The 26,413-nt window shown below is 37.3% G+C and overlaps 1 protein-coding gene and 1 pseudogene across 1 annotated transcript in view; one reads left to right on the top strand and one right to left on the bottom strand.

The window, feature by feature from the left end:
* LOC142150801 (uncharacterized) overlaps positions 1-26,413 on the bottom strand; it is a 712,033-nt pseudogene that overhangs the window by 60,993 nt on the left and 624,627 nt on the right.
* HMGA2 (high mobility group AT-hook 2) overlaps positions 1-26,413 on the top strand; it is a 76,402-nt gene that overhangs the window by 12,078 nt on the left and 37,911 nt on the right. Inside the window, exon 3 of the mRNA XM_075209446.1 lies at positions 5,983-6,033. Within this exon, the coding sequence (XP_075065547.1) occupies positions 5,983-6,033 (51 nt within the window). The remainder of the gene's footprint in view (positions 1-5,982; positions 6,034-26,413) is intronic.

The raw sequence follows: 26,413 nt of genomic DNA, 5'->3' as shown, positions 1-26,413 counted from the left end.
CCATATGCTAGATTAGTACTTTTTGCTTTATACTTTGGATAATTGTTGTCTTTATCAGAAGTTGACCTGTAAGGGATATTAAATCTGCTGAAAGCAGGGAGTGCTAGCTTGAGGTTTTGTTCTCTTCCTGTTACATTTGGTGTTAAAGCAGAGTTATAGAGCATGTTATTGTAGGCTTAGTTCTTAAGACCATTAAGCGCTAATTCTGCCAGAGCCCAGGTGTTACATTATTTATTTATTATCATTTATTTGTATAGCGCCACCTTGTTACTCAGAGCTTTCCAGAGAATATTGAATCATTTACATCAGTCCTAACACACACACTTTGGTTGTCAGAAGCCAATCAACATACCAGTATGTGTTTGGACTGTGGGAAGAAACTGGAGCAAACTGAGGAAACCCATGCAACCATGGGGAGAACATACAAACGCCACACAAGTGGTGCAATGGTGTGAGGCTGCAATGCTAACCACTATGCTGTCATGACTATAATATGAAATTATATACTTGTAAATAGCTGAAGTGCTTTTCCAAAGTTCGAATTTCCTGATTTCTGGATTATGCTTTGTTAATCATTTAATATAACTAAATCTGAGACTGTGATGTTAAGGACTGTCATCATTTTGAAATTAAAATGCAGGACACCCATGTGACCTGACATTAGCTATGATGCTTTATAAATAATAATGATGATAGCAAATTTTGAGGGACAGTCTGGCCATGCTGCTCCAGGTTTCCTCTCTACTCTCAGAAGAATAGAGCTGGGGCTTAACTGCCAGTCCAGCACGTGTTCAGAAGAGACCTGCATTCTGCAAGGGCCTTGGGAGGGTGATCACCACTGTTTGTGGAAATAGGTGTCTATTTTTCTTGCTAAAAATGTAAACTACTTCAGTATGCCGTTTTTATTTAACGCTTCTACATAGCAAATTTCTGCTCTAGAACTGACGCAATTCTAGTTTGTTGAATCTTCTTTTATCTAGATAGTTTAGTTGTGTGTGTTTTTTCATTTTGCAGCTGGTTTGTTATTTTATAGTCCTGTTAAATTTTCAATTGTACAGCATTTATCCCCATGAGCGGTTGTGATTCATTAACACAGACCCAATATTATAAATTAATAGTAGTCTGTGCTTATGAGCTGTTCACATGGGTATTACACTATATCTCTCAACTAACACCCAGTTAGTTGCTGGAAAAACAAAACAATTAAGGCTACAATACCTTGTTTCCATTTAAAAGAGAGAGATCTTCGTTGCATCATTACTACAATAATTACCACTTACAAAATGGTAAGATGGTCCCAATGCAAGGGCCTGCAGTCGACCTCCTTTTCTTTTCAATTTGGTTTGCCTTTATACAAATGGAGAGATGAACACCATTCTCCAAAAACTAATTAGAGGTAGTATATGTTATAAAATATAATGTGCACGTATGAATGAGGCGATAAAGACAAAAACTCTTCCATCGATTGCCGGAGATCTTGCGGACCAAGGTACTCTCCTCTCGTATGAAAATATTCACTTCAAACACTCTGACCTCAGCCCAAAATTTTGTTTAATATTTGCAGCTCAGACACTGTATAAAAGTCTCTCTTCTGGAGGACCTACTTACCCAACAACCCCATATGATAAAATATGTCACTCTTCCCCTCTATGTAGATACATGATTTCCTCACTCTATAATATTCTCCTTGGCAGCATGCCAGTTCTTGGGAACAGGCACAAGTGGGAGAGACTACTTTAGATGGTTTCTCACTCCCGACAAATTTGCTCAAATATACCCTGCTTCCTCCTCTGCCTGCAGACGGGGTTGCAGTCAAACAGGAACATTCATATACATCTGGTGGTGCTACCCAAAGGTGTCTTCCTTCAGGGACAAAGCCAGGACTCTCCTACCTCTGCTCTGCTAGGAGGGACCTATGGTCCTTTCTCCTCTGCTACCATCTTGAAGATATGGACAATTACCTGGCAAAGCTGGCTTCTCATATCTTCACTGCTGCCCGATGCCTAATTGAAAAACCATGGAAACCTGACGATTCTACCCGCGTCTCTTCACTAAAATCCTACCTTTGGTTTATTGTTCATATTGCTTACTATCGGAATGATAAAGAAGATAAATTACACCATATCTGCCCCCCTGGCTATATATGTAGCGTACTCCCCTTCATCCACCACACCTGACTCTTGAGCAATATCCCCATCCTTCTCACCATCCAAGCATACCCCTGAGTTCTTTAGTAAGCATTACTCCCTATGCATGAAGACCACCCCTTCACTCCCAGGCCCCCAACCCACACACTTTTTTTAACATATAAAACCTGTATCATTACATGACTCAGTTTATCTGTATTAATGTTATATTTATCTGGTTTTCAATGTGAAACTTGTATTCACTCATGTAAACCATTTTAAAGAAAGTTTAAAAGTTTTTTTTAAAAAAAGCTCTTCCGTCGCCTCTTACTTAGTATGCCACACTTTCATATTACTACATTTGATTATTATGCAATGCAGAACCTATTTAACAAGTTAACTACTCATTTAACTAGAATATAATATGGCACTCATTTTTATCAGTAACCATCACCCATATTAGTAACAAGCAGAAATTTGGTCAATTATTTGTCCAGCACCAAGATGCTCCTGATTAATTTAACCTGTTGCCAGTTCAAGATACAACCCTCTCCTGAATCCACAAAACATTTGAAATTCAAGGAGTGCACACAGGTAGTGTCATCAACATGATTCTCTAAGGAGGGTTCTGTATTCAGGAAAGTGGGACAGTATGACATTTCACGCCCCTGACGCTGTCCCACTTTCCTGGATAAAGAACGCTCCTTAGAGAGTCCTGTTGATGACACTACCTGTGAGCACTCTTTGAATTTTCTTTTGAAACTACAGCGAGGTAACATAAAAAGATACATAGAATGTGTTACTTTTGTGCTAGGCACAATTAAGGAAACAGTTTGTATTAGATTAGAAAGCCCTGGGGACTCTTATTTCTTACATAACTAGTGAAGTAAAAATAACAAACCTTTTAAAATTGCATAACAATAACAGAGAAAGATTAGCTCACAAATATAACATTAGATTATAATTGTTTTGTATTAGACCTACTGTTATTGCCCATTGTTATATCACACATAATATAGAATAGTGAACTTTATAGAAACTTATTGCATGTTCTACACTGGGGACAGTTTAAGGTATACCTTCACTTTTCAATCTCTGGCAGTTTAGTATATACAGACAATGCTATTTGAAGCAGCTAGACAGGTACCAAGAGTTCTTGTGTGGGAAATCCAGTGAAAGAATAAGCAAGACAAAAATGTCAGACTTTAAACATGGCATTTGTAATGGCCACCAGGTGTGCTGCCATGTGTTTATCAAGAACAGCAATACTGTGTGCGTATTGAGAATGTATCATCTCCCAATTAGCATACAGCCATTGTTGCTTGAAAAAATAGTTGAAATCACTGGCGCTGAGTAGCGGCTGAGTACAACAATGCAAAAGACAAATAGCAGAATGCTTCCTACTTTGTCACAGAGGCCAGATGGGAGCCAGTGACTAAACAGAGTTCAGTTCTGGTCAGCAGATAACAAGGGGTGGATGCAGTGGGCTGAGAAACACAGCATTGGGCATTGAAGGATCAAATCACCTGGTCTGGTGGATTGTGGTTCTTGCTGTATCACACTGATGAAAGGACAGAGCAATTAACAGTAGCCAGGGCCGTCTTAACAACATTATGGGCCCGCGGGCAATGCAGTGCAGTGGGGCCCTATATATATATATATATATATATATATGTGTGTATATATATATATATATATATATATATATATATATATATATATCTATCACTTTATTTTTTTTCAAATCCCCCTTATCTTACCTTTCAATCGCCCTGTTCTCAGAGTCCGATCCCCTTTTCTTAGTTGCTGCTCCTCCATGCTGCGCTCGCGGTGAATGTCAGATTGACCGCAAAAGGAAAGTTATTTTTTGACAGGAGTCCTGCCTTGGGCCTCCTTGTCTGCTGGGCCCCCGGGCACCTGCCCATCGTGCCCAGTCGGACAGTGGGAAAGACGGCCCTGACAGTAGCATGAGCCCATAGATGAACAATGCTGGGTGCTGGTGGCTAAGTAAGCCTCCGTGTGCCACACTTTCAACATCTTGTTGAATGCTTTTAGTATTTTAGGTTGTTTTGCAGAAATTGTGGTTGTAACCTGCTATAATGTAGATGACTGATGTGAATGAGTTCTCTGTACAACGCTGCGGAATCAATGGCGCTATATAAATAATTGGTGATGATGATGATGATGTATACAATACACTAATACCAGTCCTGGAATAGACAACAACACATGCTTTCCAGCAAAGATGCACCATTTGTAACCATCCACTTGCTTCAAGTAACAGATACCTGAAAACACTACTAAATATAAACACAGATTTGCTGTGAACTGGCTTACTGATATAGTTGTAGCGGAAACCTCAAGAGACTGATATGTATTTTTCAGCCAGGTTAGTGTGTTGTGTAGCTTTTTATACACCTGTTCAACAATATTTAGTTCAACAGAGGACAAGCGTACATGGATAATTATTGCATTCCCTATTTTCCAGTCGTAAAATGTATTGTGACTGGCTGCTGTGTTTTCCAAACTGCAACAACGTTTGTTAAAATTATATTTAACTTTCAGTATTTTGTCATTTATATCTTATTTTAGGATAAGTATAAATAAATGCATGCTGTTTTTCTACTTTAACCAACCTAACCATGCAAATCCTGAACATAAACATGTATTTTGAATTATCCTGTGAAATTGTATTGAATATTATATTAACGGAGACTTATAAAACACTGATGCAGATTAATGTTTGGATGATAAGTCTACTTCAACAAGTTTGTTTTTCAAATAATATGATTTATTTTCACTAGTTTGCATGTCAGCTGTCTCTGGAGTGATCTCTTTACATGTATGTCACCATGATTTATAGTTTCCTCACTTGCAGGCCGCATACATGAGGCAGAGCAGGTTACAGTGTACATAGTTTTGCCGTGCTGAACATACACAAATATTAAATGAGTTGGTTAACGATATAAGTGTTACTTAGATTTATTTTGGAAATTCTCCTTGTTGCAAGGTAGCTATTTGTTAACAGATAACATTTTAAATTAACTGTCAGTGTTAACAACATAGTCCAAAAATATTTTGTTGTACAGAGTAAAATAAAATCACCTCTGTCAACACTTTCCGAGCAATATATTATTGAAAACCTTGAAAAATGATGTTACAAATTTAGTGACTGATACACCCATATGTGAAAAGTATATTTGTATTTTTTTTTATTTTAATCTCAGATATAATCTAAATGTATGGTCACTTGGTGCCCTCACTGTTGTTAAATACTGGAGTCTCAAACAAATAATTCTGGTGAATTTGATACATTTTTTTTGTTATAATTAAAAAAAATATTGTTTTGCAACCAGTGGTCGAAGTGGACATTTAGAAGTGGCAGTATGGTAAATGTGAGTGAATGGAATTGAATAGGTTTACCATAAAGGCGGTAGGAGAAGTGGCGGTATGGCACACCACCGTATTCTATACAGTTGGTTCTGTATTTGCAGTTCATTATAGCGAAATCTGTGATTATTTGTGCTTTACAGCAATAACAATGTTAAATGCACAGTAAAATTACAATGTAAGTTTTGTTGGACAGATTTATAAAATGCTGTATAATTCCTGATATATAATCATCTCAGTTTGGAATAGCTACTCTACTTTTCCGTAGTTGGAGATCTCAGTTACAAAGACCATTTATTCCCATGGGCCATTAGAAGGATATATCATTGCAAACACAATATATAATCATTTATAGAATCTTGTTTGTGTATTCATGTAATATAACAAATTTTAGAATCTTTACTGAAATATTCTGTAAGAAAAAAAAAATTTGGTAATTGAACACTATTATTTTTTTATCTTTCAGAAAGAAGAGGGCAGTGGCGAAAAACGTCCGAGGGGGCGTCCCAGAAAATGGGTAAGAGTTTGACAGTGTGGCTTTCTATTGCTATTTGGCTTTTAATTTGAAGGAAATCTGTTCCATTAAAAACCTTAAATTCTCTCTATTGATTAATCATGGACATATTGCTCTCTATGCAAGTGTATATTATGGTTTATTTAGTTTTTCCAGTAGTCGTACTAGAATGGGCAGCATTGATTACACTTATTTTCTACATAGATTTTTTAATTGTGTTTTGAGTATAAATTTACAACCAATAACGCAGTTGTCTGGGGCTTCAGCTAAGACGACTGTTCACTTACAGAAGTTACTTTGTAGTCATGATGGAAATAAAGTAGATTCTCATAGCTAGGCCTCCTACGTTTTCAAAGTCCTATATTGTGCTGAAATAAAGCTATTAATTAAGCTATCACTCTACTAAAAAAGTTTCATAAGGTACAAGAGGGGATAATTTAGTATTTGGCCAACAAAAGTGGGGTGGGTGGCAGTTATCCACTACTGCCAGAATGTTTCCGAATAGTAAGTTGGTATTATGCCCCTGGTGCCACAGTTTACAAAAAGTGATAATAGAATAATAATAGTATATTTATATAATGTATAACACGGTTTGGTATTATGATAAAATGTGTGCCTTAAATCAACCTTGTCAGTGTTGTTGGCTACATAATTAACATTTGTAATAAGTTGAATTTTATTTAATATTTTACAACAGTGCTATCTGGAATTAAATTTGTTACAAATGTTTATTATGTTGCCTTTAATAAAATTGCTGTTTTAAAATCAGCTGCCAAAATTTCCGAAATAAGCGATTTTACAAAACATCATAATATATTTGCCATTTCGCCTTTGTGTTCTTTCATTTCTAACGCTATGTTTCGGAATAAGGTGATTTGTAATCAATTGTAGGTAGAGTGCTTCTTAAAAGAAGCATACTTCTATCTAAAACTAAAATTGTAGTATAACTCTCCCTACTCCCAACTAGCAGAACTGTCAGATGACAAATTGTGAGATATGTACATTACCTCCCAGCACCTGATCAATAGCTGAACCACTTACTAGAGGAGGATGGAAAAGTTTGAAATTCATGTGCTCTGACATATTTTGTGTTGAGAGCGCTGATTGGACTGCTACCCAGCCCTCTTCTGAGCACCGTGGACACAAGAAAGCGCTGTTGAAGCACTCTCAAACTTCTCTTATCTCCTCTAACGGGAGAACTGATCATTGGCGGATTGGGAACTTAAACCTTAGAAAAGACATTAGGCGGCTTCCTGAGGCCACCGGCCTACCGGGAAAAGTCCCGGTAGGTTATATGGCCAATCCGCCCCTGGATATCTGTGACGTTTGTCAGCATCAAAACCATCCAGATGTACAGTATGTATAAAATCATTAATAAAATTGGTATTTAGTACAATCTAATTACATCATAGCAAGTCATCAAGCAAAGCATGGAATATTCATTCAATTGCATGGTTTCAAATGTAATGATATACTTTATCATGCATGTGCATCCATAATGAAAACTGGATGTAATCAATTTTACTGACTATTGAGAAATGTCAATTTCTACGGAAAAAGCATGTTCACTTTCTCAAAGATGCTGATAATTTTCATTGTGAGATGAATTATAGGTCAGTGAGATGAAAAGCTTAATCTTTTCTATGGTTATTTTGAAAACAAACTCCAAAGTAGACATTAGCAGAGAAACACCTACTGGTTAGCGCTATCAATACCAACTACTTGGCTTCCTTCTTGACTATAACATTTGTAAAATGTACTTTATAATGTACTGACATGTTTAATCTAATCTGTAGCACTCCTTCCCTAACCCATTCTTTAAAGGAAAACATGTTGAAACCTGGCAAAAAGCTTGTATTAAACAGAAACGAAATGGGAATAATGCATCGGTAGATGGTTGGACCCAATCATAATTCCAAATATGCATTTTAGGACAGTAGGTTGCGAGTGATAGATGACCCTATGTAAACCCCATGGTAAACATGCAGGGTGACTGGTGGCCATTCACACTCTGTCTGTATCCATTGTTTAGAATGTGGATAGACTCTCTAATCTATAGCTTGGTTTAAATGTGAAGTCTAATAATATATTAAAATATGGACGGCCTGGAATTCCACTCTCATTTACAAATTGAAATAGTGGCATATTTTAGTCTCAGTTTATAACCCGCCCAAATGTAATTTGTAATAATACTTGATTGCCAACACCTCGGTTGGCAGTTGAGTGAAAGTATTGGCACCATCCTAAGGAGGTAAACAGTCTTATATATTCATCTTTACTGCACTGAATATAACATTGAAAACATCTTGTCCAGGAAATATTAAGGCCTTTGCAGCCCTTCAAGTCCTGTTTGAGAATGTAAAATAATGGAGAGATTTAGCTCTTTCAAAACACCACCAACTGATGGACCCAAAATATCGGGACATGTAGGTATAGTCCGTGCCCACATCTCAATACAATGAGTTAGCAGAAGTGTAGACAAAGTGTACTCCTGTCAGGTGCTGTTAGTGATGGGAAAGACCTTCAATGAGCATGGTAAGGAGACATTACCCTAAAATTATTTTTTTTGCCACACCTAATTCATAAGGACAGCAGACAAAAGGGTCCAGTTAATCCAGTCAAACGCATCTAGCAATAAAAAACATTATCTCTTCTCCTCCTGATGTATCGCATTAGTCAACCTCATGGTGTTTAAAACAGAAACAAGATTCCCTAGAGAATCGCCCACGTCGCAGGCAGTCCAATACAATAATCTAGAAAAAATGGAGTATCAAACAAATAAAACCCTGCACCTCTGACAGCCATTCATCAAATCGCACAACAAATACAACAAGCAGGGGGTGTCGAGCGCTGGGAAAGACCTGTGATATTCACACCATCCAATTGGGAAGAGCAGATAAGGTCAAGCCAAGTGGATATATATCAATATTTAATATATTAAAAACAGAGTAAATTTTTGCAGATCCAATAATAAAAATAATGATATCATAAAATCAAGGATTACACAATATCCAACAACACACAATAATCTCATGGTGTTGTCTTTCCTCTCCTTCCTAGGGACAAATCCCACTTTTTCTGGATTGATCAGTTCTGGCAATAGTGGTTTTAATCAACATTTTAACATACAATTTGGTGGATAATTGACACTCTGTGATACTCTTCACACACTCTCTGGTTTATGTGCAGAGCATGTATGAAGAAATGGGTAGGAATTGTCCTTGGCAGAATTATTCATGTTAACAAAAGGTAGAGGCAGCATATCTTTAAATTCCTTAAAAAAGGCAACTGTGTACCCACCAAGACAAGGGCCATAAGGCTTTGCTTTAGGGCTTCTAGCCATTCCTTCTAATTTCTCTTTTAGCCTCTAGTAAAGTATATTCAATTTGAACAAGTAATTGGTAACAGCACACTTATGCTGAGGGTGGAAAAATTGCTGGTTATACTATAAAGACTTTGACAGTATTTCTGAAATACCTTAGCTATAACATGCCCTAAAGTGTGAGTGTGCCATTGCGATCTTTTCTAATCATTGAGTGACAAGAGAACTATTAAACTTTAAGGCCCATTCACTATTAACAGTTGTCTAAGACGTACTGTAAGTAACACCAGGGCATGGCCAGACCAATAAAGACTTCCAATACTAAATGTAACTGGTAATGCTCCAAAATACTAGCCAGTGATATTTCTGGCACAATTGCAACAAATGAGACCTGAGGCGTATGCTGCAGAGGAGTTCAATTCAAGTTCCAATATTAAATTAAAATCATCACCACAAATAAAAGTACCTTTCTGAAGTCCTTTCATTCTATTCTAAAGTTTGCACAAATACTGCGTTTGGAAATTCTTAAAGCATAGATGCTTATAAAGCTGAATGGAACATTTATAAGTAACCCCTCTAAGAAACAAATATCCTCCACCTTCATCTCTAGATATGTCTAAGAGCCTGACTGTGATAAGCTGTGCAAAAGTGATAATAATCCCAGGGGGATATAATTAGCTGTATGAAGTGGAAAATCAAATGTTTTCCAATTTTTAAAAAGGGATTCCTGTAAAAAGCAACATCCACCTGTGATTTATGTAAAAATGGGAAAGGATTTTTGGTTGACCAGCTTTCTAAATAGTTATCTATGTCCCATCCATTCCCCAGTATTCCGAATCGGAACATTGAAAGGGCCACATGCACGGCAAAAGAGGAAGGACGGAATAAGAATTTGTGACATACAGCTTAAACCCAGATAAATAAAGGGTATCCCATATCTAACACCCACATTTCAGGGTGGATACAGGAAAGACTGTGTCGGGGGAACTGCGTATCATAATTATAAACTGCCCTATTCTTATTACATTCCTCCTTTGCCATCTTAGCATGTTATCCCATGCCATGTAGAATATTATATATGACCCATCATTTCACATCAATAAATCAGAGGAAAAAGGGACAAAAAAATCCAAAACCTATTTGGAGAAATGCCTCACTTGTAATTCAGACTCTTTTTCAGGAGAGTGCCAGCGAATTATTTGTGACAGAAGAGGATATTGATACAGTTAAATTATGTTAAGTTGGGTACACACATATGCAAATATCATGTAAATCACACAATAAACAACGTTTGGTCAGATATTGCAAGAGTGTGTACACTCCCACAATCATGTTTTATCGTACCAAAGCACATCCCATCATTTGATTTAGTTTTATAAACTTCCTAAAAATCACGTTCAACGATGGCACAATGTCGTGCAAATTTGGAAGTGTGTACTCACAAAAGTCTGTCCAACAATTCTACAGATAGTTCCTCGATGTTTTTGTGGGCGTACATATTTAAATTGTAATGATGTCTCCTATGTGCTCTGCTGTGTAAACATAAAACGTAAGCACATGGAAACAGTAACATTTTCATAGCGAATCAATAGTAAACATTATTTTACTGTATGTCAACTATCTGTTCCTGCATGCAAGTCTATACAACATTAATTGCAAACACATGTGCAAATATATATCTACAATAAAGTCTCATGTACTTACTAACGTAAATAATATATATATATATATATATATATATATACATTTCCACTCTAAAACTAAATTATATCACCTGTTATGGCCAGTATTAAACCTATGGACAAATCCATAGGTTCAGTACACCTGTTTAGACCCTGCATCAGCACCACATCACATGTCAACTGTGTAGGCGTTTATTTCAGACTTATCAAGGCGTGCCATCAAATAAACCAGAGTGTTTTTGCATTGTCTTTGAAACTTTTTCTCAATGTAGCATGTAACAATATATACACATATGAACCTTTTAAAATGAAGAACCCAGTAATCAAAGCTATACAGCATCCAGATATAGTTATTTGTCATCTCAATATAATCATTTAACAAAAGACATACATATATGACCATTTCAAGTGCACATGCTGTACACAGGGTACAACATGTATTCTCTACTGTGGTCCTATAAGTATGCCTTAAATATATGTTTTGTTTTTTTTACATTATATTATATACATATAACCATACATATATGTTGAATAGCCATGAGTGATGTAGTGAGGTCATTAACAAATTACACACTCTTCAAACAGAGAAGAATCTATAAATCCACATGTTTGAACTGTATGATTTGACTATGATTGAATGCTATATACAATTTGACTATGATTGAGAATTTAACATTTGAGCTAGATAGTCTTCCAGCAGTATTTTCTCATCATACATGTTATATAAAGATATTTTTTGTTCAAATTGAACAAATTTTTTCCCCCCACATCATTAATGTTTCCCCTCAATGCGTTGAGATATTCTTGCAGCTTTGACATCTTTTCGGCTACACCGATTGCATCACCGGAAACCTGAGAACTTTTGATGTTTGACCCCTCCTTTTCTCCTTCTGAACGTTCGCCTGAAATGATGATGGTATCTATGTGAAGAATGGAGCCAAAAAGTAGTTAAGTTTCACAATTAAACGGGACACAACATTTATTTTTAACACTCAATGGACTACTGCTCACCTTGAACACTACTTGAAATCACTTTGTGCTGATGTCCCTCTTGGGTTTGTGGTGGTATGCTGTCGTGATTAGCCACACATAGTCTAATACTTTATATCCTAAAAGTGCCAAACATTCTAATGTATCTCTTGAAGGGCATTGTCTTGGCCTTCTCTTTAACTTCTGTCAAAGTTCTGCCAGGGAAAAGGCCAATGCGGAGGATTCAGTTCTGTTAGTGACCATTCAGGTAGTTTATTTATAGGTAAATAGAATATTGAAATAACCCAGGCTTGGTAGTCCAGGATGCCATCAGGAAGAAGTCCTAGCGCTAAGTTGTGTCTCTTTCTTAAAAGGGTGGTAAGGGGACACAAAGCCCTTGGTTATATATATCTATAATATAAATGTCTAGTGGCGTGTGTTAGTCTGTCTCTGTGTGGGAAAAAATAAAAGCAAGCTGTAGCGCCACCTGCTGGGTGGAGTTATACACTGACCTACTAAATTCTTAGTGTGTGTGCAAAAAAAATTCAGAAAGGGCTGAAATTTGGTATACTAAGATGTTTTTAATTTGTTAATTTAATTTGTTAATTGTTAAAAGTGTTTATAAAGATTTAAAATATATATATATATATATATTTCTTGAAGGAGAAGTGACAGTGGGGAGTGGTTGGTGGTTGAGGCCTGGGCTATGGCCCAAATGCATGACAAGAACCTTTTTAACACCTTAAGTAGCTTGATTTGACTAGAATGCATGAGTATCATGCACGGGTTAACTTGTGTGTGTGTGTATATATATATATATATATATATATATATATATATATATTATTGATCTTGATCTCTTCAGGGATCCTCCATTGTTCAGCTTCCTCCAGATCTAAGTCCTACTTTGTATGTAGCGAAATGGGGGTTTGGGCCTGCGTGTCCATTTTTGCAGGGCTAGGCCCTGGTAAGTGAGCATCTCCAGCATGTAAATACTTTGCTAAAGCATCTGAATATTTAGGTTTATCCATTTTAAGGAGTCTTTCCCTGTCCCTGGGACTCTCTTTGTCCATGGGTCTCTCTTTGTCCATGGTTCGGTTGTTTTGGGAGATTTTCTGGTGTAACTGATTGGGATTACAAGCACATAATTTATGCAGTCATACAGGAAACCTTTGGTGTCACAAAAAGCAGCTCTGTCAAAAAGGAAATTAAGATTGTGTCTAACACCATGTGCTTAAGAATAATAACTTATTGAATAGATATACTTCAATTATAGCCAAAATTTAGGAGCAAATCAACTATAAATGTTATTTACTAATAACACACAAGTGTGTCTCTATTATATATCATCTGTATTTGTTCTAGTTTGAAAACATATTAGATTTTTCTTCCAAAGATTCAAGTAAACTTTTAAAAATGCAGTCCTAATAGATCTGTCTATAGATATCAGATATCCATGGTAAAGTAAACACTGTTAGCAAAAAGGACTTGGTGCTGTCAAGTGGAATGTAGATATTTATAGTGAGTTTTGTTCAAATATAGAAGAAAAAATTACCAAGATTCACACACTTGCAAAGTCCAAGCCCTTGATCTTGGTGTTTACCTCTATTTTGTTGGACAAATGTTACAAATGTACAGGAGTTCCTATTTTACTGGAACGCCATATAGTACATACCTTAGATAAAAATCTCTGAACAAAATGTGTTTTATCATTAAAACTTCAAAGCATTCCTGTTGTCTACTGCAAGGTCAGGTCACCTAACATCCACTGTTGTGCTGCCATTAAACTCCAACTCAAATATTGTTGGTTTGGGTTTTTTTCGGTTTTTTTCGTTTCTTTTTTCTTTCTTCAATTTAGAATCAAAATGACCACAATGTACACAGTCTAGGAGGTGTATAATTCACAAATAGTTACTCTTCATCGTGGGGGTCATGTAGGATATATCAGTAAACCATAAATATCTATGCAGAGCTAGTACAGTCAGACAATTTACCATCTTTATGTTCTATTTAATTATTTTCCTGTCCCCAGACAAATAATTAAACGTGGGATCAGCCATCGATATAGAGATAGATAGATATATATATATATATATATATATATATATATATATATATATATATATATATATATATATATATATATATAATGTGTGTGTGTGTTTAAAAGAGCCATGAGTGACATTGACAAATATATATGAAGATATCAAGAACCACCAGAACTGTAGATATTGAGGATAAACTGATCATGTGGGTATTTTTTCCCCACTAGAGATACTTTCTTTAAACTACCTCTGTGCTTAATTAAGCCTTGCACATGGGAATGTATGTGCTAGACATAGTGTTATGTTATCCCTCTGTGAAATCAATGAGCAAATCATGCTAATTGGGCCTTATGTGAGGACCGTGTGTATGTGTGACCAAACAGAATGAACACAGATCTGGCCAAGTGACCCCATATGCCTGTGTATGAGCAGCTTTAGCCTGACATGCTCCTCAAAAAGGGGGATGTTCAGCCTGTGAGCATATAGTTCTACAATCTCAATGCATGGGCAGAAATTTGTGGTGCTCTTAAATATTGAGTCCTAAAACATTTGTTAACATCAGTAAATGCCCAGATGCTGCATAGGCATGAATCAATTTTATTCCTGAATGCAGTGACTATAAATAGGGCAGAATTTCATGTTGCCCAGAAATAAGTCTTAAATATTTATCTCTTAGGCATAATTCAGTCAATATGTCAGAATCAAACCCATGCCCCCAGTGCTGTGAGGAAACAATTACTTTAACCACACTTCCATTGTATTCCCCTAGGAAAAAATAAAGAGGAACAGATGTAACAAAGTATATCAGACAGGTAGGAATATAACCATAATGGGGAAGAGAAAGGTCCCATCACACAAGCCACTACTGGAGAGCCAAGTTCACAATCTCAACATAGTCATAGACTTATAGAAGCCAAACCTCCTCTGTCCCCCTTCCTCTACCCTACTCTATCACCTCCCTTGATAAATGTTTCTTTAAGCCAGGCCCTCTTTCCCCTCCATGCACCCTCTCTAAGTGCCCTATTTTGAGCTCATTCCTTCCCACCACAGCAGCTGAAGTCTATGACCCCACCCCTCCGTACCTGCCCCCTCTATCATATCCCCTCACCTTCTATACTCCATTTCTCCTAACATCTGTTCACAGCTTTCTCCATTCCATCAGCATCTTACACTTTTTCATCAATCACGGCCTCGTCTCTCCCATTCTCAAAAAACCCACACTTGGCCCCACCTCATTGTCAAACTACTGTACAATATCTCTCTGCCCCTTCACCTCAAAAATACTTGAAATGCTCATCTACTCCAGCTTTCCCACCTTCCTATCTGACAACTCCCTCGACCCTCTCCAATCTGGCTCCGTAGTTATCCTTCTGGACCACCCTGCAGCTTTGCCAAAAGGAATGGAGTACTGGCCAGCCTCGTGTCTCCAGATTGCCCGCACAGAGCCTGGTACGCCAATGTTGTAAGGATGGTGACCTCTGCGAAAAGATCTTCTGTTGCAAGGTACATTTCTCAACCAGGACCTTCATCATCTGGCTTTAACGACATGGCTGTTGATGCCAGGATCTTGAAACCAAAGGTTTGCCAGAGGGAGTCATTCAAACTAGGCTTAAAGCCATACAGCCAGTGTCTGCACGTAACTATCATAGGGTTTGGAAAACTTATGTGGTTTGGTATGAATGCAAATGTTCCACACTTGTTCCTTTATGCTTTCGCAACTTCTTTCTATTCACCAGGATGGTTTGGATGTCGGACTTAAATTTAGTTCCTTTTAGGTTCTTGTCCCAGCCTTGTTGGTGTATTTCAAGAGAAATTTGTCTCTGATCCCATAGGTACAGACTTTCTTACAAGTGGTTTTACATGTCCCTTCTACAGTTCAGTGGGATCTTAATTTGGTTCTTTTGGCTCTTCAGCTTCCTCTGTTTGAACCTTTGGGGTTAAATGTATCAAGCTGAGAGTTTTCCGTTGGGGTTGAAAAGTGGAGATGTTGCCTATAGCAACCAATTAGATTCTAGCTATCATTTTGTAGAATGTACTAAATAAATGAGCGCTAGAATCTGATTGGTCTTTTAAACTCGCCGGACAACTCTCAGCTTGATACATTTACATCTTGGAGTCTATTGACTTGAGGAACTTGACTTGATTTTTCATGAGTCAGGCAGTCTTGCGTACATCTGTTGTTCCATCCTATCATATATCGTCTTGATTACTGTAATCTTCTCCTCATCAGGATCCCCTGTTCCCACCTTGCCCCTCTTCATTCTATACTCAACGCGGCTGCCAGACTTATCTTTCTCTCACGCCGCTCTTCTTCTGCCTCCCCTCTCTGCCTTACCTTACACTGGCTCCCCTACCCCACAGAATTATTTTCAAAATCCTCGCCCTCACCTACACTCCTCTGCACCATTTATTTCTAACCTCCTCTCCATTCACACTCCCTCCCGTTCCCTGCGATCGGCCAATGACTGTCGCCTCTCCAGTCTGATCACCTCATCCGACTCCAGAAGCCAAGATTTCTGCCGGACTCCACTGGAACAACCTCCCACGCTCTATCAGACTGTCCACTAATCTGTGCACCTTCAAACAGGCACTTAAATCTCATCTGTTCCTCAAAGCCTACCAGCCATCTACTTAACCATCTTGTTCTCCTCACCTCCCCTGCTACCCAGTTACTCTCTGCTCTTGCACTTGATCCCCTCCACTGATTCCCCATTGTGCCTGCTGTTTGTTTGCTCTCCCTTTAGGATGTAAGTTCTTACGAGCAGGGCCCTCTTCCCTCCTGTCTATATAACTATTCTTTTTCTCCAACTTCACTGTATTACCTATGTTTGGAGCTTTTGGAGTGCTGGTATTTTTCATTTATTGTCCCGTACTGTTTTACCCAGTATGGTCTACTGTTTGTATTATGTACGGCGCTGCGGAAATCTTGTGGTGCCTTACAAATAAAGGATAATTCTAATAATAATTAGTATCTTGTTTAGTTTTAGAGGGCATTTATGGAAGTTGACGAGAAGTGTATTGTAGTATTTTATACTGTGTCCACACGTCATACTTGTCTTGTGAAAAATGTCAATCTTTTCAAGTTATTTTACAAGAAATGAAGAATGAAGTCACTGGAAACTATTCATTTAACTACAGGTAGAGCAAGATATATGAATGAACAACATTTTGTGTTACAAAGGTCTGTCTTTGTTTGATAGCATATCTGTTCTTAAAAGAACAAAACCTTTACATGGCCATATCCAAAATTTCTTCACATACACGTACAATACTTTTAGACACATTCAAATATTGTTTGTTTGTTGTTGGTTTTTTTTTTTGCTGGGCTTTGGCTGAATGCAAAGTAATTTATATAAATCCTAACCATATAAAAGCAAGCAAAGAAGAAGTACCATCATTTGTAGTCTGATTACTATAACATCCATTTATAAAACCACTGATTCTATATTATATTGCAAACATTGAGTATAATGTCACCTGACAGAGATCACCTGGCCTATTGTGCTGGGCATTTATCTAAAGTCTCCATATGAAAATAATTATGGTGAGAATTTCAGTTGCCAGCAGAACGTACATTATGTGTATATGAAACGCAAGTTATTGCCATGTAATACTGGTTTGTTTGATTTATTTGAGCTGTAGCCTATAGGCCATACATCACCTTCCTGGTTGGCTTTGTTGGCACCTTGTCACATTCTTGTGGACTAGAGGAATTCATTGTTCTTGTTTGAACTGATAAGAACAAAAAAGGGTTTTCTGCCTGAGACCTTGGGAAAGGCAGAGGGGGTGGAGTATTGACATGGAGCAGCAGGGCTTCACTTTCCCAAGCTTTGCACACTACATTCTTCTATAGCAGGGAGCAGCACTGACCTTAGGTGTACAGATCACAGCTTTATGCTGTCCAGAAGGAAGCCTGAAGAAAATCCTAGCTAGTCTGGTTATGGGGAAGTGATCTCAATCTTATCCGTTCCTTTGCATACATACAAGCTTTACCGTTGCTACTTGCAGCATTCTGTAAAGCCTCATTTTATCTGCCTGCCTTATCTAGCCGTCTTTTTGTGCTGTTATGGCTGAGCACTTACAGGGTTGGTATATTAAAAATATTGCTCCGCTTGGTTACTCAGTTAGTGTCGCACATGCTGATACCATATATTTAAATCTAAACACATTTTGAATGGTAAGCTCTAGAGAGCAGTCTTCTCTTGTATTCTGTATCATTGTATATTGCTGTGTTATAAATGTATGTTCATTTATTGTAAATAGCTGTGAATATGTTTGTAAATAAAGGATATTAATGATACCGAGTCAAAACAAGAGGTTGGACTAGTAACTCAATGTTTCTTTTCAGTTGTGTCATATGAACTTCGATAGCTTTGTATCATAAACACCTTGAATATCATTTACAGTCATACCTGTGCAAGACAAACATGCCTGAGAAATTTAACCATTTTGACCTTTTTTACATTCATGGAATCAAAATGCTTTTTTTATGTGTGTGAACTGATCAACAGAAATACTATATAAACAATTCTAAAGCTTTATTTAAGTACAAATAAAAACAAACAATAATGACATTAAGTATTCACTTACCTTGTTTTATTACTTGATAGAAGCACCTTTAACTTCACTTACAGCTGTGACACTGTTTGGGTAAGGCTGGGTACACACTACAGAAAATTTCTCCCAATGCTGTATCGTTAACAATTCTACCGACTGGAAAAAAAAAAGTCTCAATCAGCGCGCCGATTCATGTGTACACTTTAAACATGTTTTACAAGATTTACCTTCAGATCTGTGCTCTTCATCTGTCATAACCATCGGCTGAAACGATTTATACTCTGCACACTCTATAGAGATCTCTGGACCCTGCCGGTTCCGAGTGCATACAGACTGCAGATTGATACGATATGCTTTGGATCGATAATCGTTCATCGTTAATGCGATATCAGATTGAACGGTTGTTTATCATGTGATTGGCCCGATAATTGGCTGTAAAACCTGTAGTGTGTACCCAGCCTACGTCTCTACCAGGTTTGCATATCTGGGCACTGAAGTTTTTGGTCTATTCTTATTTGCAATATTGCCGGAGCTCCTCCAGGTCTGATGGGGAACAACCATTTTTAAATGATTATACAGATTTTCAATTTGATTGAGAGCTGGACTTTGACTGGGCCACTCAAGGGCATATCAGTTGATGGGAAGAGTACTTGGTATTATTATTTCCACAGAGCTGTACACTATTTGTCTACTTAACTCTGTAGTGGTCTCAAATGTTCCAGAAAGAAAAATTACCATGGAAAACTGTCAGAGTTGCAGTAGTCCTCTTGTTCACCTACCAAGTGCCCTTCTCACATAGATGCTCAGGTTTGGAGGACGGCCTGTTGTAGAGAAATTCAGTTGTGCCATAGTCTCTCCGTTTGTTTGAACTTGACCGTGATCTAGGAGATCCGAAACGTAAATCAAATCTTCTTATTTTCTTCTCCTGGTTAGCGTTTTACAATCTGTTTCTCATTGATATTCCTGATAAAGTTTTGTTTATAAATACATTAACCAATTTATGGACTTCTTACAGACATTTTTCAAATAAATTCAATGGGCGAAATGGGCCAGTATATGTTGATATGCTATGCCACTTCTACTGCTTTGATTGTAAAACTTTCATTTTTCATACAGCCACTTCTAAATTTCCATTTCGACAACTGAATAAATTTAAACACTTCACTTATATAGGTGGGTTCCAATCAATTATGTGGCCTCTAAAGTCTACTTTAGAACTTCAGCAAAGGGGGTGAATCTTTATGCAATCTTAAGTATTGCCTGTTATATATTTGTTCTTCAGAAAAAGCTTTCAGATTTTATTTGACATTCGTGTATTTGTAATACACAAAATGGTACGTACACTGGCGCTCCCGTCCTTGAAACACAGAGAACTTCTAAATCAGAGCGATACCTTCCCTCAATCCTCTCATCATGTGAGGTACATAATAAAAAAGAAAGAAAACCAACATGGCATAATAACGTAAAACATCAAGTATAATCCACCACCACTATGGGCATGTGTAGAGTGTTTTAAACTTGGTGATGATAATGAGTTTCAATACAGCACCCGTGATCCTTCCTCCAATTTCCTCCCCCTCAGGGTATGAGCTTACATTCAGGAAGTCAAATATAGGCCTGTAGAATAATTCTCCGTTTCCTTAAAGATGTCCCAGCACGTGTGTTGTCACACTTCACTCCAAACGTATTTGTGTATTTGTGTTGATCATTAGTAAGAATTCCTAAATAAATCCATTCATGATATAAAAAATGCAAATATGAAAAGCCAAAGGGAGAGAAATATTTTTATAAACATTATATTTCCTTCTCGACCAAAACAATGGCATCCATATAGCCAACTTAGTCATTCTCCAAGATGTTTTTATTTTATAATTATAATTTAAATGCCTTTTTTTTTTCTAGATGGTGCATTTTATATAATGTAGGAAGCCCAATGAAGCTATTACTGATGAAAAAAAACTCACCATATGCTCACCATTGATGCACACAAATCATTTTTTTTAAACGTTAATATGGAGCTTTCAGTTGCTGTTATGTAATTTAATAAAAATCATGATTAGACAAGCCTGCATTTCTCAAGGATGAATCGTCTAATTACCCGGAAGCTATTTTGGATATATATTAAGATTACAGGCTCCCAAATAATTTCATGTATGACTAACAACAGCAAAATGCTTAAAATGTACAAGAATAAAATGCTCATGATATTAATGTCTTAAATCTCATTACACAGGTCAGTGTTGCATTTCCTGTCTAAAATGCCTAAAAAACATTGCACAAATGTCTAATCACTCATCCCATTTTAGTCTATGGACGCATGTCATTGCTTGAAGTCAATGGACTCGTTTAAATTAGGGCAATCGGAAGCAATGATTGCTCTACAACGCTATTACATATCACCTCCTGCAAAATGTTCTACCTCTGGTAAACAGCTGTGATTGAGTAACTGGTAGAATCTCTCATGTGGTTTAGCCCTAATATTGTCCATTGACAATAAGTCTTGACTGGATAATTCTTATCATTATCATAACAAAATGCATTGTGGGTATTTCTGTTGTGTTAATCTTCATTTTTAGACAGGTTTGTTTTGCTTTGAATTGAAAGATCTAGGTAACACCTATAAAAAGTTCAAACGTGTTTTTAAAAGAAAAACTAGCATTCATTTGCTGACACAGATCATCATTAACACGTATAGCGTCAGCAAATTCAATAGCGCTTTATAGCTGGGAACCCACCCTGTAATAGAACAATACTGGGTTATACAGACAGTGAGGTAAGAAGGCCCCGCTCGCAAGCTTACACACTATGGGATGATTCGTGAAATCTCAGTATCTTCCTATTACTTAACACTATACTAATGTACTTACACAAATAGCCTTTTCTGGAAACCAGAGAGGTTTCTTGCACAGTTTATAAAACTTGACAAACAAACATTTTCCAAAAACATACAACAAATACTGTATCCAGGAATATTCTGGTGAATATTTCTAAATTGGGTATAGAGCAATGGAAAAAAAAAAGAAAAATCCTTTGCATGTTGGTGCAAATGCAGTGTTTTCAATTAAATTGTGATCTATTGGGTCCATATATGATGATGCAATGAGCCCAAAATGCTTATCACAGCTCTTCTCTCAATTCATCAAGGGGTTAAAGCAGGATAAATCAGATTTCTATTGTGCTGGTCACTGCAGTGCCCATAAACCTTCTTTTTTCTTAAAGTAATGAGTCTGTTTTACACTTACAACTGCCTACATGTCTTGAATTGTTGGTTGAGTACACTCTCTGGTACCCGATACTGATGAAAACCACCAGTCTTTCCTGTTAACGGATCAGTCATACAATGCAGATATGCATACATGCCCCACCTCTATGTCAAGTGGCCACCGGCAACGTTTTTAGAGTCATATTATGTAAATTGCTTTTTAGACCAGAGTTTTACATGGATTGATTTTAAAACTGTAAAGTTTAACATTTTTTGTAAATGTCCCCAATGGTGTATAAGGCTGGTGTAGGTTGTCAGAATGTGTTATCTTGGTTTCTTGTTTAGATATTCTTAGATATTTCAGTGGGTAAAAGATTGTGACATTAACACTCTGACTACCGCAGGGTTATGTAAAATGTAGTGGTCAGCTGAGGCTTAATAGTTTTTCCATGCAAGTCTGTTGAATGACGGTCATCATGCTGCATTGTAAAACACTAGACATTTATTTCCTCAGTCTTGGTGCCTAACAGTTTAGAATCAAGTGCTCACTGCATCTGTTTTCTCTCTCACTACATATACACACAATATGTATAGTTTTCAGGGTTTTAGGACGACTTTTTTGTATAACATCTGTTGCTGTAATACCAGCTGACGCTTACCGTATCACATCCCTAAGCCACACAGATCATTGGGGATGGGGGGGGGGGGGTGTCCCATGCTTGAATAAAGCCTTTGTTTCTCCTGTACAGCACACAGGCAGTGTTTCACTGCTCTCTGCTGGAGAAGCTATGAGGTAGTTCAGCAATTAGGACCTGGGTCCTCTAGCAGCTGCCAAAAGCACAGGTGTAGCTCCTGCACTGACCAGCTGAAGGCCCTTCTAAGAATAAGTCAGCATGAAGACTTGTAAACATTCGCTGCAGAAACAACCTTTTTCTTATTCAGCAAAAAAAACAATTACAGTTTAATTTAAACCATCTGCAGCCACAGTGAATGACTGTCTGGATATGAAAGGGTAAATTGAGTCTCATGGTACATCGTTATCTGTTCGGAAGGATAGGTTCCCCAGCACGGCCAATCAAATTATTGTAAAGCAAAATTCCATTCCTCTAGGCACATTCTACATGCACATGACACTCGGTTTGCACCTGAAAGGAAGAGCCTGTCCCTACTTATGACATTTTTAAATACCAATGAGTAGCCGCTAAAGACTATCTGATATTCTGAGTTACTTTTTGTGTATTATTGATAAAAGTGGGTTACTCCATTGTCATTTTGTTCTGATCAAAATCTGTTTTCTATATATATATATATATATATATATATTTTAAATATTAAACTATTTTCCACGTCCTCCTGTGTTTTTTGTTTGTGAATAAACACGTATCTACGTTCAGCTGTATTCACAGCAGCCTGAGGCTATGATCCTGACCGATTTTACAATATGTATTTCAGGTTCTGACATCTTTCTTTTGAATAACAACTTGATAGGTATAAGTCATGGGAAAGGTAGCCCTAGAACAACATGAAATTGCTATTATACCACACGCCTTTTTAAATGAGTTATTGCTCAGCTTTGGGAAAGTGTGTTTATTTTACAGTGGTTTACCAAAAGTATGCTAGTGGTTACAAAAATGTAGACTGCTAACGATGGGAGGTGCAACTTGTACATTTTGAAATTCATTCACAAATGTTGGACAGAGGTCTTTAGATCACTAGGAAGCAGTTATATAAAAAGAAAGGAAACATTTCAATGACTCCATTCAACACTTATTTCTCTTTATTCCACCTACACATATACTGGTTGTAAAATAATATAGCTTGTGATTGATTTGTACATTACGGGACAAATTGCTGTGATTCAAAGTACACGGGTCACTTTTTCCTATGAACTGCTGCGGGAAATGTGACAGAATTCCAAAAGACACCAAAATTCCAATGTGATACCTTTTATGGAGTAATTAACAGGTCTGTTAAATGTCGTTTGACCAGATCATATAGCAACATTGTAATGAAGGCTATGGAGTGTATCTGGAGGCTAAGAACATCCAAATGTATATGAAGGTCACAAAGAGGTCCGCATACAACTTGCATACTATGGGGTGAACACCTATAATACACATGTTATTGTTTAATATATATTTTAATTCTAGATGTGATTCCTGATAACATTGCCTTATTTTACTACACATGCATGCAGTATACTGAGGCAGTGATATGGCAGTTTCTTTGAATGCCAGAGAGAACCATGCCTAGATAAATACCGGAGATGATGCTAGAACAAGCAGCAGCAAGGCATGTATTGTTCCTTTCAGCTGCCTCTGCCAGTTGGCATTAGTCCATTGTTTGTATCTGCACAGCCAAGAACATTGTAAAGGTAGTGCCAGGTGAATCGCAGAGGATAGATGAAGTACACACTGGTCCATGTGCAAACTGGCCAGGACTGTATGAAGTGTGATGTATTTATTTGTATTATTTTTTCAATGGAAAACACAGAGACCAGTAAGATACGAGGTTTGATCAGTCCAAAATGATCTTTTCCTGTGCAGAATGCAAAGAACAGCTTTAACATATTTTATCTACTAATTTAGTTTATCTAGGTGTATTCAGAGTCTGGGGAAAAAAATAAAATGAAAGGCTTCCAGTACCATAATAACTGGCTCGGAGTCCTTATAATTTGTATTTATTGTTTATTTATATAGTGCCACCATATTAAGCTGCACTGGAAAGATAATATAGAGTATTTAATCAGCCACAATAGTCCCTGCCCCATTAGAGCATTGGCAACATACTGTAGCTGTATGATAAAACCTGATATGCAGCCAGCATGCCTCTGTTCTGGTCTATTGTCTGAACGTGTGCTGCTGGTGAAATTGTAACATGGAAGGGTAATGGCCATTTTCTACTGGGGATAAATGGCTCATATTGTAAGTCACGATGATGTAACACATTTAGGGGTATTTATCATTGGTGGTTAGTGGGCTGCGGTAACATCATTCTGTATCGCTGTATATTGCAGCTAAACAAAATGTAGAACCGCCGCTTTTAACTAACATGCCAGGGCTCATTGGCAAACCCTGGTGAAAGCTCCCCTCCTGTGCGATAGGACGCAGCCAGAACGCAGTCCCAATATAGGTAGGGGTGTGTGTGTGTGTGTGTATGTGTGTATATATCTCTCTATGTCTATATATGTTATACACACACAGTGGTAACCAGTATAAATAGGTTAAGGTGGGAGAATGACACCGCAATGGATAACCTCTAAATTCATGCCCAACATTCATAAGAACAATAAGTGTGCAAAGTACAACTTGTACTGTATTATGATAGGTTAGAATTACACTGATTTGGATTAAAGAGATATTCAGCAACCAGTAGAAACTAGTTTCCATAAGTTCTTACCCAACAAATACAAATTGTTTACAGGAATTGTTTAGTTTCTCAGAAGCACTCTTGAGATATGTTAACTTGAACCACAAGGAGCCCATTTATGATGTTCAGAGTTGCAGATCAAAATTGTCTTTTGTGAGATCACATGCTTCCATTTCCACAGGTACACCTAGTTTTCTGCCAACAGGCATGGTTTTACAGGGGAGGAACAAGCTGAGCAGAGCTACAACCTTTCTTGCTGAGTGTATGGACTACTGTACATGCATGCATAGGTGCTCCTTGTTTTGAGAGCTGCACCTTGTTTTGAGAGCTAATATAAATAATGGTTTCTTATTGCGGACTGAGACTGGCGGTGAAGTGATGTGACCACATTTTTAGGGGCGTTGCTTGCATTGTGGAAGCGCGCACACCATTTCCACGGCACAAAAACACTTGAAGTTTTAAAAAAAAAATTTGCAGCCATATTTGCCCACATTTTTGTAATTTCATATATCTACTGGATAAATTTAGATTTAGACTGTGTACCTCCAAAAAACAGGCAACTCTGATAATTGTGCTCTATCTATCCAACAAACTTGTATGCAAAAAAATATAAAGAAAAAGCAACACACCAGGGTATGTGTGTATGTGTGTGTGTGTGTGTGTGTGTGTGTATATATATATATATATATATATATATATATATATATATATATATATATATATATATATATATGTATATATGTATATATATAATATATATATATAATATATATATATATATATATATATACCAAGTCTCATGTAGCTAATGCTCTGTGACCATTATGAGGTAAGTGGCTAGTCCATCCCCCATTTTACATCAGTGCAGTGGTTTGATTTGATATATCACCAATGTCTACCCTTTCTCACTCAATGCCCAGGCACTCTAAATTATTTAAGCAGGATGCATGACCATCAGAGCACTGTGGAGGCTGTTAGAGACCTGGGGCTAGATTTACTAAGCTGCGGGTTTGAAAAAGTGGGGATGTTGCCTATAGCAACCAATCAGATCTCAGCTTTCATTTATTTAGTACTATCTACAAAATGACAGCTAGAATCTGGTTGGTTGCTATAGGCAACATCCCCACTTTTTCAAACCCGCAGCTTAGTAAATCTAGCCCCTGGGCTTCGGAAAATGGGGAGGGGGGGGGTAATTTGTGGAAATTACACACCCAAGTCCCAAGCAGTTGAGCAGTGG

The sequence above is a fragment of the Mixophyes fleayi genome, chromosome 4, assembly GCF_038048845.1.
Source record: "Mixophyes fleayi isolate aMixFle1 chromosome 4, aMixFle1.hap1, whole genome shotgun sequence".
Taxonomy (NCBI): Eukaryota; Metazoa; Chordata; class Amphibia; order Anura; family Limnodynastidae; genus Mixophyes; species Mixophyes fleayi.
The sequence above is the reverse complement of the archived record's forward strand: the minus strand, read 5'-3'. Positions and strand labels throughout refer to the sequence as shown.